General features: G+C 42.7%; 1 protein-coding gene across 1 annotated transcript; it reads left to right on the top strand.

The window, feature by feature from the left end:
* The first annotated feature begins 2,781 nt into the window (after nt 1–2,781).
* AK3 (adenylate kinase 3) lies at nt 2,782–23,235 on the top strand. Its single transcript, XM_069964278.1, has 5 exons — nt 2,782–3,260; nt 14,133–14,252; nt 16,289–16,461; nt 20,739–20,857; nt 21,754–23,235. Exons 1-5 carry the CDS (start codon nt 3,113–3,115, stop codon nt 21,857–21,859), a joined length of 666 nt encoding a protein of 221 aa, XP_069820379.1. The 5' UTR covers nt 2,782–3,112; the 3' UTR covers nt 21,860–23,235.
* The last annotated feature ends 2,134 nt before the right edge of the window (nt 23,236–25,369 follow it).

Here is a 25,369-nt window from a genome sequence, read left to right as displayed (position 1 = left end):
CCCTGTATAATGACTCTATATACACACTATATACAGACCAACATTATGTGGCGATCACTCTATGGTTGTACTATTGGTCTGTATATAGTGTGTATATAGAGTCATTATGTGGTGGTCACTGTATGGCGGTAATATTGGTCTGTATAGTGTCATTATGTGGTAGTCAATCTATGGCAGTAATGACTATATACAGTATATATGCTATATACAGACCAATATTAATGCCAAAGAGTGACCACTGCATAATGACACTATATACAGACCAATATTACCACCATACAGTGACCACCACCTAAGGACTGAATACCACCTTATTTTTTTGTCAATAAAATACACCGTATTGCCTTAGTGATGTCATCATACACTATACATAGGAGCAGCAGCAATTACATAGGACTGATGAGGCTGGAGAATGGCTGCAGCTCCTATGTACAGTGTATTCACCTCAACACGGAGTCAGCAGTGCTAATACACACACACCATTATATATATATATATATATATATATATATATATATATATATATATATATATATATATATACACTCACACACCCACGAAAACACATTATACAGATACAAACCATCTAGCCCGCACACTATACACTTGACATGTAACACACACTACATTCATCTATTATACACTTACATTCATACACACACTACATATACAGTATACTTACTCCCTCTAGCATGCTGGGTGTAGTGGTGCATCCCCCTCATGTTCCTTAGAAGCAGCAGGCTGTCATCCTCACCTGGCAGCCCTCTCCTCCATCGACCCGACAGCTCCAGACCAGAGGAGGAAGTCACGTGCAGTGAGAGGAGCTGGAGGGAGAGGGAGGGGGAGCAGACACTGAGCCCAGCGTCCTGCAGCCTCTGCGTGACCCCTGATAGCAGCAGCCAGGGATCATTCCCAGACGCTGCAGGATGCTGTCTGTGCTCTCCTCTCCACTGGAACTGCGGTAGGGGGCCCCTGGGGGATGGGGGCCCTGGGAATTTGCCCTGCTTGCCCCCCCCCCTAACGCCGGCCCTGGACCTGGGACATGATGTGTCAGGCCTGCTCAGCCCGTCAGCAGCCAAGGTGGGACTGGCTAAGCGGGCTGGGAACGTCACGTCCCAGGTCCCCACTCAGACCTAGAAGTGGCTGGGGGCCCAGAGCAAAGGACAACAGACTTCAGAGCTAGAGCATGTTTTTTTACACCCTCCCCGGCAGTTTTTCTTCTCCCCGGCAGGAATTCTTCTTTAGGGTGCCTTCACACGTAACGGATCCGCACCGGATTTCATGCTGCGAATTCGCAGCGAAATCCGCTGCAGATTCAGTGTCATTCAACTCTATTGACATCCAGCTGTGAGTATGTAAATTAACCCCCTGGCGGCCGCACCGTAAGACTGACAGTGGCCGTAGTGTACTTACAGAGGCACCCATCTTCCTGCACAGACCGATCGTGCAGGCTCCCCTCCGCTGTGCTGATGCACCAGGGCACGGCTCGGGATGCTGCACACACCGCTCCACACACCAGTCTGTGCAGAAGGATGGGTGCCTCTGTAAGTACGCTCCAGCTGCTGACAGTGTTACGGTCCGTCCGCCAGGGGGTTAATTTACATACTCGCAGCGGATCTGTTACGGATCTGTTACGTGTGAAGGCACCCTTAAACATATCATTTTGCTGTAGTACTGCCATTGCCTACATATATCATTATTATATTCACACATATATAAGATAGATAGACAGACAGACAACTCTCTTGGTGCATTAAGATGGGATTAGGCCACTCACAGTAGTTCCCTCTCTGCACACTTACTTCTGCACAGGCAACAGCATATTTACAAAACTCTTCCATAGAAGTGAATGGAGTTTGCTCAGGCCTATTTTTTACTATGATCCATGTAGCTGCTCTAAAGCTGAAAGTGTATCTGTCACCCAGAAAAAAAGTTTTTCACATGTCAGAGAGGGGCTATGTTCCTACTACTCAGCATCCGTTCTTTTCTGCAGCGGCGGCATTACATTGAATTCAATGCAAGTGTTCCCAATTCGCTATTTTAATGTCCATCCTTTAGAACGGACGTTAAAATAAAGAACATGCCTATTATTTCCGGATGCTTTACGCTGAACGACGTCCATAAACAATAGCTGTTCACACAATGTAAAGTACGGCCGGCGGTCATACTTTATATTGTAGTCAAAGGTTAATTGAATTGTGGGCACACCCAACAGTGCCCTTCAATTGTAAAATGATAATGTTCCTGCGCTGAATGCCGCCTGGCGGTTTAACAACATCCGTTGCTATGTGTGTTATACGTAGAGGGAACATAGCCTGACATGTGCCTCCTGAATGCCAAAAACAGAGCAGCTCAGGCAACACAGCTGACTCTACAATAATGGATAAATACATTTTACAATTGGAAATCAGAACAGATTAGAAAAACAGAAGTATCACTGCCTGGGCTCTAATCGGTTAAAAAGTGATGAAAAAAAAACAAATGAAACCAAAGGCCTGGTGGTTCCCAGCTACAATACATATGCTAAGGAGGGAGTGAATATTGATTAGATCACGTGATCTGTAGAGGTTATATGAGGAGGCCGATTACGCTGCTTCCGCAAGAGGGCGCCAGTGAGTAATAAGTCAGAGCACTAGCCGTCAATAAGGCAGAGATCAGCCGTACAGTACAGTATAATGGGATCAACAGGCCCTATAGCTGTATAATAGGCGTACGGCCCCGGCAGACATGGATATTTTGCAGCTATCTACTCGTCTTGTTTGCCAGGTGCGTGGACAGTCGTGCTTGTCTGTGGATCCAGCAGCCGCAGCTCTCCTCCTCCTCCGGCAGCAGCGTGGTGAGGAGACAGTGGGGGAGGAGGGCAGAGCTCAGGGGGAGGAATAAGTGACTGCTGGAGGAGGGACGGGACAGGAGCTGATCGCAGCCCAGGCTCCCACACTTTCTTTCACAAGTTTTCCCTATTTTGCCCTCCCGTGCATGAGTATTGTGCACGCACTACATGACTGGCCGTGCAGGAGCGGCCCCGGGCTGACCGCGCAGGCCACTCTCTGACAGAACCGACGGCAACTTATTAGGACAGATCGGCGGAGCGGCAGCATAGTACCCGCGCACAATGGTGGCCCGCATGCTATTCCGGGCGGTGATCATGGGGCCTCCGGGCTCAGGGAAGGGAACCATCTCTGACAGGATCGTCAAACACTTCGCCCTCAAGCACTTGTCCAGCGGAGACTTGCTGAGGCTGAACATCCAGAAGCAGACAGGTACGGCCGGGAGGGAGGCTCTAGAGTTCAGGCATTGCAGGGCTGGACAGAGCTGCTCTGCTGCACGTCACCTAGTCCGGCTGTGAAGGTGAAAGGAGGAAATGAGCCCATCTTCTCAGCTGTCACTAAGGTCACTCCTCTGCCATAGTCACCCACTGGCACTGCTTATCACAGGGCAAAGCTGGCACTGAAATGCCACCTCTATTCATATACAGTAGTGTTATTGATATAGTGTCTTGGGTGTTACTCATATAGGGCCCTATTCCATCGTTCCCATAATCATTAACGATAAACGACCCAAACGACCGCTGTTGCAAAAGACCTGAAATCGTTCAACCGTTTACATGGAAAAATAATCGTTACTTATGTTCGTTCTTGCGGTCGTCTTGTCGTCGCTATTGCGTTCGTCACTACTGCGTACGACATCTTATTCAATGCGAACGAGCAACGATAAAAATAGGTCCAGGTCTTATTAAACTTTCAACAATTTCTCCTTAGGTCCTTAATCGTTAACTGCTATTCAACCGAACGATTATCGCTTAGATTTTAATGATTTAACGATAATCTGAACGATAGTCGTCCCGTGAAATAGGGCCCATAGAGTAAGGTGGTATTTATATACAATAGTGTTGTTCATATAGGGTGCTGGGTGTTATTCATATTCAATTGTGTGTCCTTATACAGTAGTGTTATAGCTATCGGGTGTTATTCCTATAATGTGTTGTGTGTTATTGAATCTTATTTGTTCTACTACTCCTAGAGACTCTTGTAGTGTATGTTCTGGTCCAGCTGCACAAAGAAGTAACAGCCGAAGTCAGCTTCTTGTAGTATGTTTCAGGTCTGTCCATTCATATTAAAATATATAGCAAACAGGAGTGACACATATGAGTAATATTCCCCCTTCTCCAGCTATGACAATGAGTGACCACATGTTTCTACATGCAGTAATAGCAATGATCTGTGGCTGGGCATCACTTCTCCCACTTATGTTGTCCTTGTCTCCCATGCTGTGGAATAGTAGGGGGTGACACTAATTTATAATGGCCTACTATACCTCCGATACCTTGCTGATTCAGATAGGGACAGACTGGCATGGATTCAACAGGAGGTTTTCATCATAAGGGTGTGAGCACTGGAGGGCCTGTCTGCAGGAACCCCCATTGATACTTTAAATGAAGTCCTTCATTCACTGACCTTGTAGCATAAAGTGAATGGCTGTGCAGCTGGTTTGGTATGTGTTACAGAGGTGGCAGGAAGTACATTCCTACAAACTGCATATGCTGCGGTGAATCCATGAGGCCACTGATCATCTGATTCGCCATCATACCCACTAGAGAGCATTTCACACTTGTATAACGTGGAGCTTCTAGACCAATTACGTCTATTGACCAAGACTGACAAATCAGGTCTTCGGACCCACAGTCAAACTGGGTCTTGCAACCATAATACATATCAAACTACCATACACAGTATTAGCTCTTTTGTTTTTTAATACATTAACCTCAATGGTGGCTTTGAATGGATTTTTCCCTGTATTGACAAAACATAGACATGTATATTTCAGCTAACAATGAAATAAAGGCTATATTTATATTTATATGTCTATTTTAGCTAACAATGAAATAAAGGCTATGGCCACACAATAGCAAAGTACATCTAATTTACACAACCAAACTAACATTGAGCTCCATAGTGGCAAAGCTGTGTGCAACCTGTGACTGAAAATCCTGTTTTTCTTGTCACTGTTGAGCTATGTCTCTGACATTATGTACAATGTTCCACTGTAACACTGTGATCTTTGTGTTATATGATCAAATATAAAATGCCATACCTACATTTTTTTTAATCATTGTATTTTTTTTTTTTTTTTCCAAAATGCAGCATCCTCTAGCTATGCATTTTTCCCCCACAGAATATTTGGTGTCACACAAAAAAATGGAGTGAATCTGTGTTAGCATCTTTTCTGGCACTTTTCCTCACATTCTTGAAAATCCTAGAATCACATGACAAATCACGTGATAATACATACTATTTTGGCGCAAATACCAGATCATAGAGGAGGAAATAAAACCTGTCGTGTTAGGCTATGCTTACACGGATTTGCTGCTGTAGATTTTACTGCGGGAGATAAGACAAAAAAAGGTAAATTCAGAGTTGTGGATTTTGACTTTCCCTTTGAAGTCAACAGGGAAACTCCACAACATAAATTGACATTCTGTGCTGCAGATACTACATTTCCGCATGAATTCCTTGTGGATTTTTTTAAAAGGAAGTTAAATTGTAAAATTATCCTTTCTATAACGAATTGCTATTGTGGGAAACCAAAAAAGTGTTCATACCGGTCAGTTTCAAATTCTTGTTTTTTGTTTTTTTTCTTCTTTACCCTGGGGTAATGTCACCTGGGCTCATTTACTGCCCCTGCCTGCCGAGCAGTGTACTTTGGATGACCTGGGGATGTGAGCAGAAAATTAAATGTATTTGTGGCCAAAAAGCCTGGTCAAAGTTCAGGCACTCTGAACTGTGGGCTTGACAAGTGAAGGGTAAATGCACACTACATTTTGTGGTGTACTATCAGCGTTAAGAGGGACTGCTTTAAATTGTCCAGCTGTAAAGAATCTGAACACATTGTAAACTAATGGTCCTTTTAGACTGAATGATTATCGTTCGAATTTGCACGATAACCCATTTGAGCGATAATCGTTCCGTGTAAACGCTGCGAACGATCAAGCGACGAGCGAGAAATCGTTCATTTTGATCTTTCAACATGTTCTCAAATCGTCGTTGATCGTTCGCAAAAAATTCACAGATTGTTCCGTGTAAACATTCTTTCAACGATTTCACCCATGTGTGAGATAGGCTTAAGCGATCGCAAACAGATCGCATAACGATTTTTCCATACGATGTATCGTTCCATCTAAACGCTGATCGTTATAAAAAAAACATTGTTCATTCAAAATCGTGCGATAAATATCGCGCCGTGTAAAACCACCATTAGCCTTTGATAGCCTATCCTCAGTATAGACCAGTAAGGCATGGTTCACACTGCGTTTTTGCAATCCGTTTTTTGCAAAAAACTGATGAAAAATGGATGAAAAAAACTAATGCATTTGTGTGCATCTGTTTTCCTATCGACTTCCATTGTAAAAAAAAAACAGACCAAAACGGATCAGTTTTTTTTTAACAGACACAAAAGTAGTGTCAGCTACGTTTTTGTGTCCGTCAAAAAAACGAAAATGGAAGTCAATGAAAAAACGGATCAAAACTGATGCACACAAATGCAATAGTTTTTTTCATCCGTTTTTTTGCAAAAAACTGATGATAAAAACGAATTGCAAAAACGCAGTGTGAACCTAGCCTAAGTTTTAAATGGAAAAGCGAATGTGCCATTGATTCTAATGGAGCAGTATTACAGAGGGGAGGGGAAATTGCCTGTTTTTTTTTTTGTTTTTTTTTGAAGGCAGCACCCACACCACCTGTACAAATAGCAAACACCTTGTTTGTGAGGACACAGCTGAGTTACAGAGGTGCTTAAACTCCATTAACATGCGTACAATGGTCAGCAGATGTCCTGACCCTGTGGCACTGAGCTTTGAATAGTAGTTCAGATCAATGGTTAAAAAAATGTGAAATTTCACTCATCACTAAGGTGAAATATCTTGGACTGCATTATGTTTTTTTTTTTCTTGTTAGAAGAAGCATAGCACAATTTGTTTTCCATATGTCCTGTTCATATATAGAATACATTTCTTACTGATGGCATCAGAATCTAAACTTAAACGTACGATCTCCCCATTTAACAGACTTAGAAACTGGATACAGACCGCACACCAGTGCTAAATAAAGATATAGGGGCAGATAAAGTGAAACCACCAGAGCAGATCACCCCACTTCCAGATCGATTTATTTATTTATTTTTTTTGTGATTGATTTATTTTTTAAATTATTATCTCCTATGGACTATGCCTCCAGGGGCGGATTAACTTTACCATAGGCCCCGGGCTGTTCACCAGGCCTGGGCCCCCCCACCCCACTGTAACTATGGCGGCACTAGCGTGGTGTTCATAGTACAGGACAAAAAATGTCATGATGTCCTGATTTGTGCAAAATTGCCATTAAAAAAACAATGATTTTTTGCAAATCATGGTGGAAGTGAAGTCAAGAGACAGTACACCACTGAAAGTATAAGTCTTTTTGGGTGGTCATGGGCCCCCCAGAAGCTCAGGGCCCCGGGCTGCCGCCCGAAACGCCCCTATTATAATCCACTACTGTATGCCTCTTTTTGAGAAGATGACCCCTGATCCGACCAAAGACCACTTTTTTGAAGATTTTGAAGCTGAAGACCCCCATATAAAGACCAGAAGCAGAGCTTAAATGTTAAAATTGTTACCCAACAGTGCTGACAGGGCCATGAGGAAGGAGCGTGCGAGCAGGACGAGATAAAGTAGAGAGCAGAAGAAGGAGGCATGCCTGAGCTGGGCGGAGGAAGAAGGAGCGCCACAGCGCCCAGGAACAGCACCCACAGCGGAGCCATGCGGGGAGCAGGTCCCGCAGCCACAGGGACCCCCTAGACTGACCCTTCTCCTTTCCTGGTAATTGGCGTCCTCTGGATGACACAGATACAGAAAAGCTGTGCCTGTGTAATCTGTGGCGGGGTCCCAGCTTTTAGTAAAAGCTGGGGCCCATCACAACTGTCAGCACTGGATCACACCCCGGTTATGACAGTTATCTTACAACCACAGTATCTATCGGGATAGTGGGAAAATTCTCCTTCTGTTTACCAATGGGGCTCTGTAATGTGATCAGAGTTCCGATGGTAGCCATGGAAATGGAGGCCTAAGGCCTCGTGTCCTGGCTGCCTACGGAGGCCAATGGAGGGGGGAGAGGGGAGGGGTGTCCTGACTACATACAGAGGCCATGGGGAGAGAGAGGAGGGGTGTCCTGTCTGCTTACAGAGGCTGACAGGGAGAGAGGGGAGGCCTGGCAGAGTGCACTGCCGCAATTTCTGCCCCCTCTTCCCTGCCACTGGCAGCTAATACCAGTAATGTACTGTAATAGAATGGTGTATAGTTCCTGATACCAATGATGTAATAAAATGGTGTATAGAGCTGATAGCAGTGATTTAATAGAATGGTGTATAGAGCTGACCCTGTTACAGAATAAGCAGGGGTTGGGGGACCCTCGCAGAAGAGGCACCGGAGAGTAGTAGGCAGGGTTGGTATACTGAGGTGCGCAGGCAATGATGTACTCAAGCTCTGAGCACATTGACACACATTTTTACTCCCCCCCCCCCCCCTTCCTGGACAGCTAAGAACCACTGATGTAGATGATATTCAGAGTAAAACTATAAAATACAACATATTTGCTTTTGGTTATAGCATCTTTAAAGGAAAACAATCATCTTTATTGCAGCTCCCCTACCATAGAAGCTACGTCTGCCAGGTTAGCTTTACACCGTTGAAAAACCTGCAGAGCATGCTGACAGGCAGAGAGCTGTGACTGGTCACAGGCAGCTCTCCGCACAGATGACTAGTTGCCGTTCCTCTCCCAAGCCTGTGTGCCACAATAAAACAATTTTCCTGGTCTAAAGGTAACCCAGCAGACACAGCTCCTATTGTAGAGAAGCTGCAATAAAGATCTATAGGTTGCAGCTGGGAGCCATATCAGCACCATTGTGCTAATTGGTTCCCTTTAAATTCATGTGCTTTGCATTAATTATATTTCTTACATTTTTTTTTTTTTTACTTTGTGGACTTGCTTGCCTGATGTAATGTAATACACATTGACAGCTGGGAATTCATATCTTTTTCTCACCTGTCCATTTGATAAAGACTTTTCAGTGACCGCTAAATGACTTTCCTTCTTTGTTTGAGCATTAACCTGAGTGTGTGTGACTAGCAATCTCAATGACAGAAAGCAGATAGCTGGTGACATATAAATGCAATGAGATAGTCCTGTTTTTTTTAAAGGCGAAGTCCTGCAAAAATAAAAAAAAATCAGACCGGGTGTGTGAGAACATAATAAAGAATGTATACTTCCCAGTCCCTTTGCCCCCTTAGTGCTGCCTTTTTTGTGGGCCTTCCCCCCCCCCGCAGAAGGATGTACCAGCACGTCCTACTGCGAATGGGGAGGTTCAGAGAGGTGTTGCGCAGCGACACTGCTCTGAACCACCACGATCACAGCTGCTTTCTGTAGCCCGGGACCGTAGCTATTAGTGGGTGCAGACGATCGCCACACCCGCTAATTAGGACAGTTAAATGCAGCTGTCAAACATGACAGCTGCATTTAAATGTCCTTTATAGCCCCATCCCTGAAGTCTAGTGGCTGCCCCCCTCCCCCGCAATGCGATTGGGGTACTGGCCGGGACTCAGCGTCCGAATGACGCTGATCCCAGCTCGGCAATCAATGTATCTTGTCTGCTGCAGCCCAGAGTAATACAGCACTGATCTAATGGATCTGTCCACTATTAGGTATACTACACTGATCTGAGTGTGGTTGTTTTAGAAGTCTCCCAGAGGAACTTCTAATTAATGTGTATGTAAAAAAAAAAAGTTCTTTTAATCCTTTGAGGACCAGGCCCAAAATGACCCAGTGGACCGTGCAAATTTTGATCTTAGTGTTTCCGTTTTTCCCTCATCCCCTTCTAAGAGCTCTAGCACTCTCAGTTTTTTGTAATGGCTTGTTTGTTACAGGAATAGTTGTACTTTGTAATGGCGTCATTCATTTTACCATAACATGTATGATGGAATTCCAAATATATTATTTATGAAGATATAAATTGGTGAAATCGCAAAAAAGAATGCAATATGGTAACGTTTGGGGGGTTCCTGTGTCTACGTAATGCACTGTATGGTAAAAGCGACATGATACAATTATTCTATAGGTCAGCCCGAACACAACCACATGCAGGTTTACACAGATTCTCTGTTATATATTTTTTTTAAATGAAATCCCTTTTTTTGGCAATTAATTATAAATAAAATGGGACTATTGTGACTCTTATAATGGTTTTATTTTTTCACCTATGGGGCTGTATGGGGTGTCATTTTTTCCGCCATGATCTCTAATTTTTTATTAATACCATATTTGCGAAGATCAGACGTTTTGATCACTTTTTATTAATTTTTTTTTATAGATAATGTAACATAAAATCGGTAATCCGCGCACTTTTTTCCCTCTTTTCGTGTACGCCGTTTACCGTACGCAATGACGCTTGTTATATTTTAATAGATCGGACAATTACGCACGCTACGGTATATTATATGTTTATTTATTTTTATATGTTTTATTTATATAATGGGAAAGGGGGGTGATTTCAACTTTTATTGGGGGAGGGGTTTTGGGGTTGTGTGTTAGTGTTTTTAACTTTTTTTTTTTTTTACACATTTGAAGTCCCTTTGGGGGACTTTTACATCCAGTACTTGGATTTTTACACTGATCATTGCTATGCCATAGGCATAGCATTGATCAGTGTTATCGGCGATCTGCTCATTGAGCCTGCCTGTGCAGGCTCAGTGCAGCAGATCGCCGATCGGACCGCACGGAGGCAGGTGAGAGACCTCCGGCAGTCCGTTTTACCGATCGGGACCCCCGCAGTCACACTGCGGGGGTCCCGATCGGTAAGTGACAGGGGACTCCCCCTGTCACTTACACTTTAAGGAGTTAATGACACGCGGCAGTGCGATCGCTGCAGCGAGTCATTGCCGGTGAGGTCCCGGCTGCTGATTGCAGCCGGCCCCCACCTGCTGTGAAGCGCGCTCCGCTCCGGAGCACGCTTCATAGCGGGAGAAACACCCAGGGCGTACAGTTACGCCCTAGGTCGTCTGGGGACAGACTTCCATGGCGTAACTATACGCCCTGGGTCGTCTAAGGGTTAAAGGGGTTGGCCACTTTATAGTAAAATTGCTCAATATACAGTATTAGTAAGTGTACTCACTGTATATACTGACAGCAGCTCCCTGTGTACCTCATAGAGCTAATATCAGACTCCCCTTCACCAGGCCGTGCTGTCCTGCTCTGTTTTGTTTCAGTCCATAAAATGGCAGACATGGAGGAGCATGTGACCATACCCCGCCCCCCGGTGTCCCCCACTGAGCCTGTATGTGTCTATGGAGAACACAGGGGACAGGGCCTGGTCACATGTTCCTCCGTGTCAGCCATTTTATGGACTAAAACAAAACAGAGCAGGGCAGCCCAGCCTGGAGGAGAGGAGTCTGATTTTAGCTCTATGAGGTACACAGGGAGCTGCTGTCAGTATATACATTGAGCACATTTACGAATACTTTGTACTGAGCTATTTTACTATAAAGTAGCCAACCCCTTTAATAATAAAAAAAAATCCCCTTCACTAATAAAAGTTTGAATTACCCCCCCCCTTTTCCTATTTTATAAAAAATAAAAAAAAATAAACATGTTTCGTATTGCAGCATGTGTAATCACCAGTACTAATAAATTATCACATTCCTGATCATGCACGGTAAACAGCTTAAGCAGCAAAATTGCGCATTTTTGGTCGCATCAAATCAAGAAAAATTGTGATACAAAGTGATCAAATAGTCGCATATACACAACTAAGGTACTCATATAAAGTGCAAATCATGGTGTAAAAAATGACACCTCACACAGCCCCATAGACCAAAAAAAAAAAATGAAATATATAATGAAAGAACATTTAAAAAAAAAAGTTTTCATTTTTTAAAAGCTGTCAAATAAAATAAGTTATGCAAGTTTCCTATCATTTAATCGTACCAACTTGACAAAAGTAGATAACATGTCTGTTTTACCATAGTGTAAATGGCTTTAGCACATAACCAACCCAAATAAATAAATTGTGTTTTTATATATAATTTCACTGCACATGTAATTTTTTTCTGGTTTGGCAGAATATTTTGTGCAAAAGTTAAGTCTGTAATTGCAAAGTACAATGAGTGGTGCAAAAAAATAAGGGGTTAAAGGGGAGTTGTCATCAGAAAATAACTTACAATTTTTTTTGTTAAGCATATATTTTAAGAATTTTTGATTTTTTTTCTAATTTACGCTTTTACTCTATATTATAAAATAATCCTGAAATCTTGCAGTTTTCATTCTCACCACTGAGGCTAAAACTGGCTGTGGTAATAACAGGAGGCTGCTATAAAGTGATCTGTACAGCATTACATGGACAGGTGACACCAGTAGGTAGAAGCAACAATATCAGCACCCTGTGGAATGACCTCTTCTGAGCACACTCAGTGATTTTTCACATTCATCAAAGGGACAGACTCAGTCTGTCTATATTCATGAGTCCTGCAGTAAAGCATGTCACTAAATTCTGTTAAAATAATGGTAGGCTCTCCAGAAGTTATATATTTTGTTTATATAGTATTAAAAATACAAGAAAATATAGAACACAGTATCAATTATGTAAACAGTATAAAGAATATAAAAAATACATATAAAATATTAAAAACATAAAAGACATAAGACTATCTGTATCTTATTTACAGCAAGGCAGAGCCCTTGCATGCTGTGTATACAGTTTCTGAGTTCCTGATTTCAGATGTTAATTGAAATTGCCGCTATTAGTATATATGTACTTATATCCGTTAAGAATAAAGCAGGTGGTGTCTCTATTATTTGGACCAAGTCCTGTTAGTGATATTACAGATTGTACATATCTTCATAGTATAGTGTGGTTATCATAAGGTGGATTACCACAGTTTACCGCTCCTGTCGTCCTCCCAGGGTATGGGTAGTTGTGGACGCCTTGTCCGCAGGTGCTGGCTGTGTATTTGCAGCAGGATCATGCGCTGTCAGGTAGCGTTCACATCGCTAGCGTGCAGCGTTTTTCTAGGCTGATCAGCACTCGCCCCTTTCACTGTCTGGTAAGGTTTCAGCGTGAGGCCTGGATCCGGGACGAGCGCTATGATGTTGCATAAAAGATATATAAAAGGATAGCACTATATATCCTTTCCTCAGTAAAAAAAAATATGTTGCAACATTTTATTTTATTTCCTCAGCCTACATAGACGCTGCACACTAGCAAGGTGATCGCTACCTGACAGAGCATGATCCTGCTGCACATACACAGCCAGCATCTGCGGACGCAGAGACAAGGCCGGCTCTAGCATTTATTACAGAGTCCACAACTACCCATTACCTGGGAGGACTACAGGAGCAGTGGTCATCCACCTTATGATAACCACACTATACTATGAAGATATGTGATCATAAGGTGGATGACCACTGCTCCTGTAGTCCACAACTACCCATACCCTGGGAGGACGACAGGAGTGGTAAACTGTGGTCATCCACCTTATGATAACCACACTATACTATGAAGATATGTACCATCTGTAATATCACTTACTAATAGGACTTGGCACAGGGCTGCAAGTTTAAAAGTTGTTTTTTAGGACAATAATTGCATCACCTGCCGAACGGACCTCAGGACAGATCTTGGATTAAAAGCAGCTATCCGAAGGTACAAGTGGACAGATTGTGGGTATAGAGGCGTTTTAAAGAGGATGTACCACATAAATCGAACTGCGCTGGCACGGGGATGCCGGTGCCGTGGTCCTTTTTTTGAACCGCGGCCCGGTTCCCGCGTATGGCGCTGTTCTGTTCATGGTTACCAGGGGTGATGCACTAGAGGTGGGACAGCCCGCCTTCAGTGGGAGAAAACCCCCTCCCCTCCATAATATGGCGCCATTAGAATCAATCAGTGGTAGACCTTTAGACTTTCATCAAGTGGAAAGAAGTCTGCCCTTCTTTAGATTCGTATTCATTACAGTACAGTCATTTCTGTTTGAATCAATAAAATTTTGTATATTTTATTGCAAGACTAATTGCTGAAGTCAGTTAAATTTGGTATGTGAATTTTTTTTCTACCTACAGAAATTGGTATACTTGCAAAAACCTACATTGACCAAGGACAGCTAGTTCCAGATGATGTTATCACCCGACTAATCGTACAAGCGCTAGATAACTTTGGTGAACATAACTGGCTGCTAGATGGTAAGCTTCAATCCGCTAGATGTGTCTTTATGCCTGGTATGATACCCTTTATAGTTAGTTGTAACTAATGGAAATATACACATTACACTATAGTTGTTCAAATTGATACAAATTGTAGATTTTGCCGATGACTTACAGCACAGGGCCAAAGATCGCTTGCTGCATGGAAGGGATCAACCCGAATTGCAGCTTAGGCAAGTGAGATGAATTTTTGCTTCTGTGGTCTCACGGATGTGGCCACTTGTGGGCAGACCTCATTCACTTACCCATGCTGCAGTACGACACAACAATCTTTTGTCCCAGTGAACCCCAACCCCCCCCCCCCCCCCCAGTCTGTCAGTTCCTGACAAATAAATATTTTATATGCCATTCATTTCTATGTACCTATTCACACATCTGCCCAAAAAACGGACATGTCCTAGTGCGGACCGTAATTGCAGCACAGGCAAAACAATAGACTGCAACATATGCAAAGAATACTGATCCAAATTCTAGCTAGTGTCATCATTTTGTAAAGTACTTTGCACTGTTACAAATCAGCAGAAAGTGTGAACAATACGGATGATACTACAGATGCATTATGAATGAATTTTTGGCAGATTGCGGACAGAAAATTGCAACTCAGAATATGGTCTGCAAAAATATACTGATGTGTGAATGAGGCTTAAAGGGAATTTGTGAGCACCTATTCTTGTTCTGAGGTGCTGACAGTGTGATGAAGGTCTGTGCTCCAAGTGCCGTGTCATACCTTTATTTTTCACATCGGTGCTGTACTTTGTCAGATCGGTGCTGTAGTTTCTCTTTACAACTGTCAAAGAGGGGGAGTAGTGATGTCTTCGTGCCGCACTTTGGCACGCCTCACCACTACCTCCTCCTAGCTTGTCTTGAATATTCATGGCGCGTGTCCATTGGCCTCCTGGCGACGTCATCTGTAGCATCCTGGTTCTGTGTACTGCGCGTGCGCTCCCGCGGCATGATTTGCATATACGCCGTAGTGCAATGATGCGGCACTGAGCGAAGCCATTGAGGGCATAGGCTTTGGCCCTCAGTGCGCCTGCACCGATCCGACACACTATGGCGCAGTACACTGAACCAGGAAGCTACAGATGATGTCGCCAGGAGGCCGGGGGATGCGCGCCAAGCTGGGAGGAGGTAGTGGTGAGGCTGGCCAAAGTGCAGCAAGTGCGGCACCAAGACATCACTACTCCTCCTCTTTGACAGTTGTGGAGAGAAACTACAGCCCCGATCTGACAAAGTACAGCACCGATGTAAAAAAATAAAGGTATGACACGGCACTAGGAGCACAGACCTTCATCACACTGTCAGCACCTCAGAACAAGAATAGGTGCTGACAGATTCCCTTTAATTGTCCATTTTTGCCTGTGTATGGATGTACATGGTAAGAGCTGGATGAATACAAATGACTGTTCATGCAGTTGTTAAAATGTTATTATAGTCCACTACATGGGAACATGGAATTGAATAATGGATCAGTCAGTTAAGATCAAAATTGGCACCACACATGTCCACTGGTTGTGTGTGTGGTACTGCATGTCTGCCCAATTCACTTCAGTGTTGCTGAAGTGCAGTCCTTTAGGACAGCTGTTATTTTGAGGCCAAATAACATCCATTATTTTATAATAACGACCGTTATTTGTACAACCATAACAGTCTTTATAACATAACGGCCTCAAAATAATGACAGTCCTAAAAGACGACTGTCAAATGACCAACAATAGACGGTGGGTAAACATGGCCATATACTAGTTTGGTGACTTGGTGCTGTTTTTCAGAATTGTATAGACGTTGCGTAATGGTGCGTTTACACAGATTTATCTAATAGATTTTTGAAGCCAAAGCCATGAATGGATTTGAAAGGGGAGGAGAAGTCCCAGTCTTTATGACCTGTTCTGTTTAAAGTGTGTTCTTGGCTTTGGCTTCAAAAATCTCTGTGTAGAAGCACCATAAGACTGTTATAGTTACTGTTTTTTATTTATTTAAGCATGATGATTTTGTATTTTTTCCCTCTAATTTAGGCTTCCCAAGAACTGTTCCCCAAGCACAAGCCCTTGATAAAGCCCATCAAATAAACACTGTCATTGACTTAAACGTTCCATTTCAGACTATTAAGGATCGTCTTACTTCTCGATGGATCCACCCTGGGAGTGGAAGAGTATATAACACAGAATTTAATCCACCAAAAGTTTCAGTAAGGACTTCATTTTCTCATATGGCTGTAGCCCTACAGTAAGGTATATCTGAAGTATGTTGTGTATACTGTAGGTTTCTAAACTGCTGATAACACATGGTTTAGGATGTTTTTCTAACGGATCTGGTAGCCCACTCTTAAAGGGGCAGTCGGCAATACTGTTTGCAAACAGAGAGAAGTAAATATGTTGATCCACCCTTTAGTGTGCATTCACAAGAAAATTAAATAAAGGCATCTCTCATTTTAACAGATTTTTGTTTTGTTACATTCAAGTGGACCTGTCAGCAGATTTTTGTAAGAGGTTTTCCAAGATTAATGACATAGTTCAAAAAACTACTGTATTGCCAAAGCCTAGACAAACCTTTCCATATACAGTACTTGTTTCTCCTCAATTAGCTTCCCCTGCTATGATACAGCTCTGTTTACATTTTGGCTGCGCTGCCTGTTTCCTCACAGAGCACACCTAGTGAAAAGAGGTGGAACTGCAGTGTATACAGAGATAATCTCACAGATCTGCTTCTGTAGCCCTAGCCTCTTCCTGCAATAGGTCCTGGTTTCTCACATACACAATTATAGAAAATGCAGCATACAGCCCCGTCCCCCCCTCCTTGTAGCCAGATATGCCCCCTGCAGCCTAATTTGCTCCCCCCCATGTAGCCAGATATGCCTCTGCAGCCACATTTGCCCCCTCCCCCCCCGCAGGCACATCTGCCCTCCCCTTTTTGCCAGATATGCCCCTCCAAGCCAGCCCCCCCTTGTAGCCAGATATGCCCCTGCAGCCGCTTCTCTTTCCCTGTCACACCGGTCTCTGCCTCCTCTTTCCCACTGTTGTGTTTAATCGGGGACCGGGGGAGGGTGAGTGCGCCCCGTTCACAAACGCTGTAGTGTGTGTGTGTGTGTGTGTGTGTGTGTGTTATTTTACTTGTCCTTAGTGCGTTGTTCCAGGAGATTGCCGGTCTGTCCTTGATCTGCTTTTTGTAAGGTCCTGCATCTTCTCTTCTTCTAGGTATAGGTTACACAAAACACTAATTTGCTGCTGCTGAGATTAGAGGGACGCCTTGATTTACCTTTAAGGGACTGTGAGGATCCTCTAACCCTTAGAGGATCGGGCCAATTTGAATTTTTGCACTTCCGTTTTTTTCCTCCTTGTACTTAAAAGGCCATAGCACTTGGATTTTTTTCACCTAGAAACCCACATGAGCCCTTATTTTTTTGTGCCACTAATTGTACTTTGCAATGACAGGCTGAATTTTTGCATAAAGTACACTGCGAAACCAGGAAAAAATTCAATGTGTGGTGAAATTGAAAAAAAAAAATGCATTTCTTTTATTTGGGGGGTATTTGTATTTACGCCATTCGCCCTGGGGTAAAACTGACTTGTTATATATGTTCCTCAAGTCGGTACGATTACTACGATATGTAAGATGTATAACTTTTATTTTATCTGATGGCTTGTAAAAAAATTCAAACCATTGTTAACAAATATGTTTCTTAAAACCGCTCCATTCCCAGGCTTATAGCGCTTTTATCCTTTGGTCTATGGGGCTGTGTGAGGTGTAATTTTTTGCGCCATGATATGTTCTTTCTACCTTGATTGCGCATATACAACTTTTTGTTCGCTTTTTATTACAATTTTTCGCATCTTTTTTGATGCGACCTAAAATGCACAATTTTGCAATTTGGGATTTTTTGGTGCTTACGCTGTTTACCGTGCGAGATCAGTAATGTGATTAATTAATAGTCCAGGCAATTACGCATGAGGTGATACCAAACATGTTTGTTTGTTTGTTTATTTATTTTTATTTTTAACATGGGGAAAAGGGGGTGATTCAAACTTTTATTAGGGGAGTTTTTTTTTTTTAATTAATAACACTTTATTATGTAATTTTTTTACACTTATACTAGAAGCTACCTGGGGAACTTCTAGTATAAGTACACTGATCTCTCATTGAGATCTATGCAGTATACTGCAAGATCACTGAGATAGGCGCTCTATTGCTTTCGTCTGCTGCCATTATGGCGCAGACCCCGGACGGTGCCGGAAGCAAGGATAGCCCCTCCGTGACTGTCGCTGGGGGACGATCCACCCCACTAAACACCAGGGATGAGGCTGCAGTAAGTTTTTTAGATGCAGCTGTCAACTTCGACAGCGCATCTGAAAACTTCATTAGCGGGCACGGCGATCGGACCGCGACCGATAATAGCCTCGATCCCGGGCTACATGTCACACCCGGGACTGTGGCGGTTCAGAGCCGGGCCGCCGAGCGGCACCGCTCTGAACTACCCGTAGGCGATCCTGGATGTATCTGTACACCCAGGGTCGTCTAGGGGCTAGAGGACATAGGGTATCACATTAAAGGGAACCTGTCACCGCCCCCCCTCCATGCCGGGGCAGATCCCATAGCCCATCCGGAGCCGCGTGCGTGCTCACCAGAGATGTCGCTGGGGGAAATCAAGTAGTTCTAATGATCATTGCAGGTCCCACAAATTAAATCTCTACCAATATAGAATTTAATTATCAATCCAGATCCAGTTGAGAGGTGGTAAATGTATTAAAATATAATACCCCTTTAAACTTTGTGAAACTTTTATGGGTTACATTTTTATTATTGTGAAGTGACGCAAACCACAAACATGTTAAAATCCATGGAAAAGAACAGGATAAGCATAATCTAGGCTTAAAGGGGTAGTGCGGCGCTCAGAAATTATTCACAGAATAACACACATTACAAAGTTGTATAACTATGTTATGTCTGTGAATCGCCCCGTTCCCCGTGTCCCACCACCCCCACCCGTGTACCCGGAAGTGTTGGTGCATTATACATTACTTGATCCGTGTCGAGGGCCGAGTCGCTGCCACCCGTCCCCCCTCCGCCGCGTCACAAGTGTGCTCAGCCGCGATTGGCTGAGCACAGTATGCTCAGCCAATCGTGGCTGAGCATCGGATGACGCTGCAGAGGGCGGCCGGCATTCGGGACAGTCTAAACTGTTTGCCGCCCGCCCGAAGAAGGTGTCACTTGCTGAAAATCGGAGACTGGTGTCGGCACATGACAGGTGAGTATAGCGCACCACACTTCCGGGTACACGGGTGGGGGTGGTGGGACACGGGAAAGGGGGCCATTCAGACATAACATACATTACAAAGTTGTATAACTTTGTAAAGTGTGTTAGTCTGTGAATAATTCTTTACCGCCGCACTACCCCTTTAATACCTGAATTAAATAAACTCTACTGCAGGGGTAGGGAACCTTGGCTCTCCAGCTGTTGCAAAACTAAAACTCCCATTAGGCCTGGACAGCCAAAGCTTTAGCTCCAGGCATGATGGGAGTTGTAGTTTTGCTACAGCTGGAGAGCCAAGGTTCCCTACCCCTGCAGTAATGGTATGTGGATATGGCATAATATTAATTACCATTTTAAATTATGTACATACAAGATGAACCAGACAAAACACCCCAGAAAAGGAAACAGGGGAAATAGGGGCAGAGAAGAAAAAAAATAATAAAGGGAGGAACATAAGGGAAGAAATGAGGAAGGTAGTGAAGAAAGGTCACAATTTAGCTAGATTAGATAAAACTAGTATGTTTCTACCTATTTACCCATGCTCATAATGTGCTTTAGGGAGTGGAGAGTGTAAAGGTTCTCCAGAGCCTTGGGATGGTCAGCCTCATAGACATCAGAGAAGGCCTTTTTAAATGAACAAGTGAACATGTCCCTTTCCAGAAAGGGATGTAAATAAAGGGATATTTCTAAGAAAACATAGTTTTCAAATCAACTCAAACACTGTGAAAAAGTTTTGTTAAGATAAATGACTTCTATTTAACCCCCAATCTGTATCCTGCCCGGTGAACGGCGTAAATGGAAGGGGGGGGGGGGGAACACTGGGATTGCTGATTTTTTTTTAAATTCTATATTAGAAAAAAAAATAATAAGCTATCAAAAATTTTCTCTTACACCAATATGTTACAAATAAAAACTTGAGATCATGGTGCAAAAAAATGACACCTCAACCAGCCCTGTAGGTGGAAAAAAATAAGTGCTAGGCTCTTAGAAGACGGGGAGGAACATTGCACTTATTTGACCAGTGCATCAATGGGCTCGTTCATGAAGGGGTTAAAAATCTATTTGACCCTCAGCTAACCTCTGGCTGGCACCCCCCAAAAAAAAAAAGACAAGTTCAGTCTACCCTGACATTGTCATAAATGGTTTCAGAACAATGATGCTGTGTATTTTGTATGCTGAATTACTACAGTAGTGATATTTTTTTTATGTATTGTCAGGGTATTGACGATCTTACCGGAGAACCTCTAATTCAACGGGAAGATGACAAGCCAGAAACTGTTACGAAAAGACTAAATGCTTATGAGGCTCTTACCAAACCTGTATTGGAATATTACAAGTAAGTATTACTTTGGATACCCTACAAATATTCTGTTTTTCTTGTACAGCGAGTGTATTCTGTGTAGGGCCCATGAGTTGCTAGAGATCTCAGCTTTTTTGTATAGGGTAGATACCTGCAGTTTATTCATTAGAGCCAACTGCAGAGTTTGGGATATTTGCTTGCCCTATTTACCTGACATCCATTACAGATCAGATCTATAGACCTAGGTGTATATGGGCCACGTCATTTATGTCATTGCTGAAGATTCAGTTTACTGTTGAAGAAACATCCTAAGACATGAGACCATGAGGCCCCCTCCCCCTTCAACTAGTATAGATGGTGTGTACATTGCTGGCTCATGTTTTGTATGATCTTTATATAGACTGAACAGGCTGTGCACTAGACTTGCTTTATGTAAATAACAAGTCTGTCACCCAAGACTATTGCACATAAGCCTCAAGACATATGCAGTTGTATACATACTTGCGTTTACGAGTCAAACCTATGTAAAAAGACACTGCTAGCATGCATCTCATATCAGTAGTACTCCCTAGGTAGGTTAGATATATTCAGTGCAGGTACATACACTGGAAAAAGACTGATGTCTATTTTAGGCCTACCTGGTATTGTAGCTTCAAGCAGCCCAGGAGGACTGCCTGCCCCCATAACGGTGCAGAGGAGGAAGGTAAGAGACATACCTTCCTCTATGGCGTCTCCTGCGCAATAGGGACATATCAGCAGGTTAGATTTGTCTGACCTGCTGATAGTCCCCCTTTAAAGCTTTTACTGTCATGAGGTAATCTGATGACTGTAAAATAGGAGCACAAAACCAGTGTGATCGGTTGATATAGGATGTGCAGTCTTCCCAGCATTTTCTGAATAGTCCTTGAATAATCTTTCTCTGGTTTCCATAGAAACAAAGGTATCCTGGAAACTTTTTCTGGAACCGAGACCAACAAGATCTGGCCCCATGTCCAATCATTCTTGCAAACAAAGCTTCCTGGTGTGACTCAACAGTAGATGGAGACAGGAAAGGAGATACATACTTTTTTAAATCATTTTATCGCAACACTTTACATTTTTTAACTTCATACCACTTATGTGCCTCCTATTTTACGGCCTTTTAAAAATCTTTTCTGAGATTTGTTGTATTGCATGCAAGATGAAGTTTTAGTGTTTTATAGTGCTGTAACCCATGAAATTTTGAAAGAAAAGGCATAAAAAGGATAAAAACTAAAATAATTAACTAAAAAAATCTATTTAAGAATTTAAAAAAATTATGATTGAATTCTAGCCAAACCAGCTTTTGCTTCCCTGCACTTTTTAATGTATTTTTTTATGCTGCCTTAAGTGACTGACCCTTGAATTTCTAATAACTGTGAGACGTCGAGCTTTTAAAAAGTTCTCAGCAATAACTGTTGATGAATGTAATGAACTTAGATTACTGTGTAATTTACATAATGTAATCTAAATAGGAAATATTTGTAATTGTATATGTTTTGCTTAGAAATTACCTAATTTGCCAAATTTTAAGTTTTAAAGTTTTTTTTTTTTAAATTACATTATGACTTATCAATAGGCTGCTTCTATATATCTTAGTCCTGTATGGAACCGGCCCCAAAATATTCTTTACACACCTTGTTCTGTAAGTAGTCATCCATATTAGAAACGTTAAAGCAGACCTGTCAGCTGGTGACAAGGAGTATAGGTAAGCACACGGCTAGATAGGGTTTCTCATCAGAATTCTGCACTGAGATGTAAGCCTTTTTTTTTTTATTATTATTATTATAGGAGTGAAGTTGAAGTACCCAAGGGCATTGCCAGCGTGAGAATAGCCCAGAGTTAGCCAGACCAATGTCCTCTATTTACCACCTCCATGTATGTTGCATATGCCCCCGCCCCCTTTGATAGAGGTGAATTACAGGGAGATGGGCTGGCTAGTCCTGGGCTCTTTCTATTGCTGGGGAGCACCCCCATAGGGCACTTCAGCTTTATTTACATATTAGGAAAAAGCCTTATCTCTGTGCTGGAAAAGACTATGGAGATGAAAAAAAAAATGGGTACCTGGAAACTTTATGAGAAGCGCTCTCTAGCCATGGCCCTATTTTTATGTTCATTTAGCTACTGGCAAGTCCGCTTTAAATTTCATGTGAGGCCACTGCCATGAACTTTGCATTAGTTTTATGTACTGTAGCTGAGTAGCTTTGCACTAGTTCTAAATCCTTGCTGCATTCACCGACCAGTGATTGTTGCATGTTGCATGCTCACCCCAGCATAATCATTGTGTGCAGTCATTTCTACCAGATAAATGTGAAGTTACATCTAATTTACAGCGTCTGATGACCATTATCGTGTAGTTCTACAGAGATGGCTTAAAGGGAACCTGTCACCCCCACCCCGTGACGGGGCAGAGCCCGGCTGACCCCCAGCTAGAGACCCTTATACTTACCCCGGAGAATGAAGTCCTGCTCCCGCTGTCGAGATATCACCATCGGAAGCCCGGCACACGCGCAAAGAGAGTGACTGCTTCAGTCATTCTCTATCTGTATCAGACTAATCTCTGATGCTCACGTGTTGGGCATCCGACAGTGATATCTCGACGGCGGGAGTGGCTCCAGGAGTGGGACTTCGTTTTCCGGGGTAAGTATAAGGGTCTCTAGCTGGGGGTCGTCCGGGCTCTGCCCCGGCACGGGGGGTGACTGGTTCCCTTTAAGTTGTAGGTCATCACTCCTTCCTCTCCTACAAATGTAAGATACAATGAATGCTATCAGTCATTAGTATCAAACAGTGTAAGTGACAACATGTTGCAAGTAGGGGGTTTTAAGATTCCAGTTTGAGGCTATATACTCTCTTTACCTGTGAGGAGTCAGTGAATGGCTGACTACCTCTCATATACATTCAAATGTGGTAATTACGTTATGTATAGTTTTATTATTGCATAGTACATGAACATCAGTGAACCATCGTGACTCAACTATTACAGTACTTAAAGGGTAGACCCAAATTCTTGACCTATACAAGATTCTGTATTTAAAGTAATTGTCTCAATGACATTTTAGGTCCAACATGTGTAACATAGCTTTGTAGAGGTCAGAGCTCTGTATTTCTGTCCAAAGCTCATGCAAGTGTCACATAAATAAAATGACTCTAGTTTCCTGCAGTCACCACCTTGTGAATTTAGGAACTTAACTACATACGATTTATTTTAATGTTATTAATGTGTAACCAGTATGCAGTAGTGGTGGCAGAAGATGGAATTTATCACTTAAAGGGAACTAATCATGCAAAAATCGCTGACATGTCAATTCTTTGGGCAGACAGTGGAGTGCATGTGAGACATTCTAACAAATCAGTTGGGCAGGTGGAACCTCAAGCTGGGTCCGCGGCGCAGACAATCCGCTTACAATTCTGCCCAAATTCCGATTTACAATTCCGCTTACAATTCTGCCCAAAATTTGACCCCTACCGATCAAATACTTTAGGGTTATCCTGTGTGTAGGACTTGAGATATGAGTAGCCTTTTAGCTCAGATTTATGTATCTACAAACAAATCATAATTTTAAGAGGAAAAAAAAAGGATATTTAGTGTAAATTTTCAGTAGGCTAATCCTGGCTTTTCTTTATGAGCCTGATTGTTATCGATCTGATCGATCCAATGTGCCATGATTGAAATAATGGGATTATTAAAAGTAAAGCCATAAAGTGCCCACCCTGTCAATTTGTAGCGACTATGTGCTCCTTACAGAAGGCTGATTTTATCAGGGATTGAGACTAGAAGATTCCTCACAGCATCATGTACATTTCAGGCTAAAGACTTTCTTATGGCTCATTATGAGAACCTAAAGTCAATGTGCCATTACCTCATGACCTCAGCAGCCAGTAGACTAGTTCATACACAGACTACCTCCTTTGCTTTCTGTTTGTAGCATTCTTACATGGAGATGTTGTTTGTACTGATAATTTTACGCCAGCACAATGTTGTAATAATAGAATCACTTACAATATATAGCTTTATAAAAAAAATGTTAGTTTCTATATCTAGTACTGATACTTTTTCGATTATATCATTGAGGCTATACATTGGGGACCAGTTGTTCTTCCACTTTAATGTATTGACTAAAAATGTAGTTAAAAAAATGTAGTTAAAATGTATCTTACAGGCCATCTACGTGATATGAGCTGCAGACATGCAGACACAGGCAATAACATGAACATTACCTTTTACTAGATTACTATTCTGGGATGAAGTGTCTTGGAGGCAGTGTCAGGTGTAAGTGCTGCAGCACTTCATCAGCCAGACCCCGCCTCCTTGACACCTTCTGACTTTAGCAAGGTGCCTCTGCTTCTGAAAATGTAATGTTTGTGTTATTGCACCACGATCTGTCTACCAGTGTGTGCAGCAGAGTGTGCAGATGGTCTGACAGGTTCACTTTACTATGGCTGATAGGGATGTGGGTCTGGTTTCATTGCTATCCAGCTCACTCTGAGAAATTGGTCTCGGCACTGCGCTGACAGCAGAGGGGTAAAGAT

Source organism: Dendropsophus ebraccatus, chromosome 3 (genome assembly GCF_027789765.1).
Source record: "Dendropsophus ebraccatus isolate aDenEbr1 chromosome 3, aDenEbr1.pat, whole genome shotgun sequence".
Lineage (NCBI taxonomy): Eukaryota > Metazoa > Chordata > Amphibia > Anura > Hylidae > Dendropsophus > Dendropsophus ebraccatus.
This window is presented reverse-complemented; position numbering and strand designations above follow the sequence as displayed.

Excerpts from the sequence above, each read along its gene's own strand:
- AK3 (XM_069964278.1), top strand. The coding sequence starts at position 3,113 with ATGGTGGCCCGCATGCTATTCCGGGCGGTGATCATGGGGCCTCCGGGC. Across the intron at positions 3,261-14,132 it reads GAACATCCAGAAGCAGACAG|AAATTGGTATACTTGCAAAA; the intron begins GTACGGCCGGGA and ends TTCTACCTACAG. Across the intron at positions 14,253-16,288 it reads ACATAACTGGCTGCTAGATG|GCTTCCCAAGAACTGTTCCC; the intron begins GTAAGCTTCAAT and ends CCTCTAATTTAG.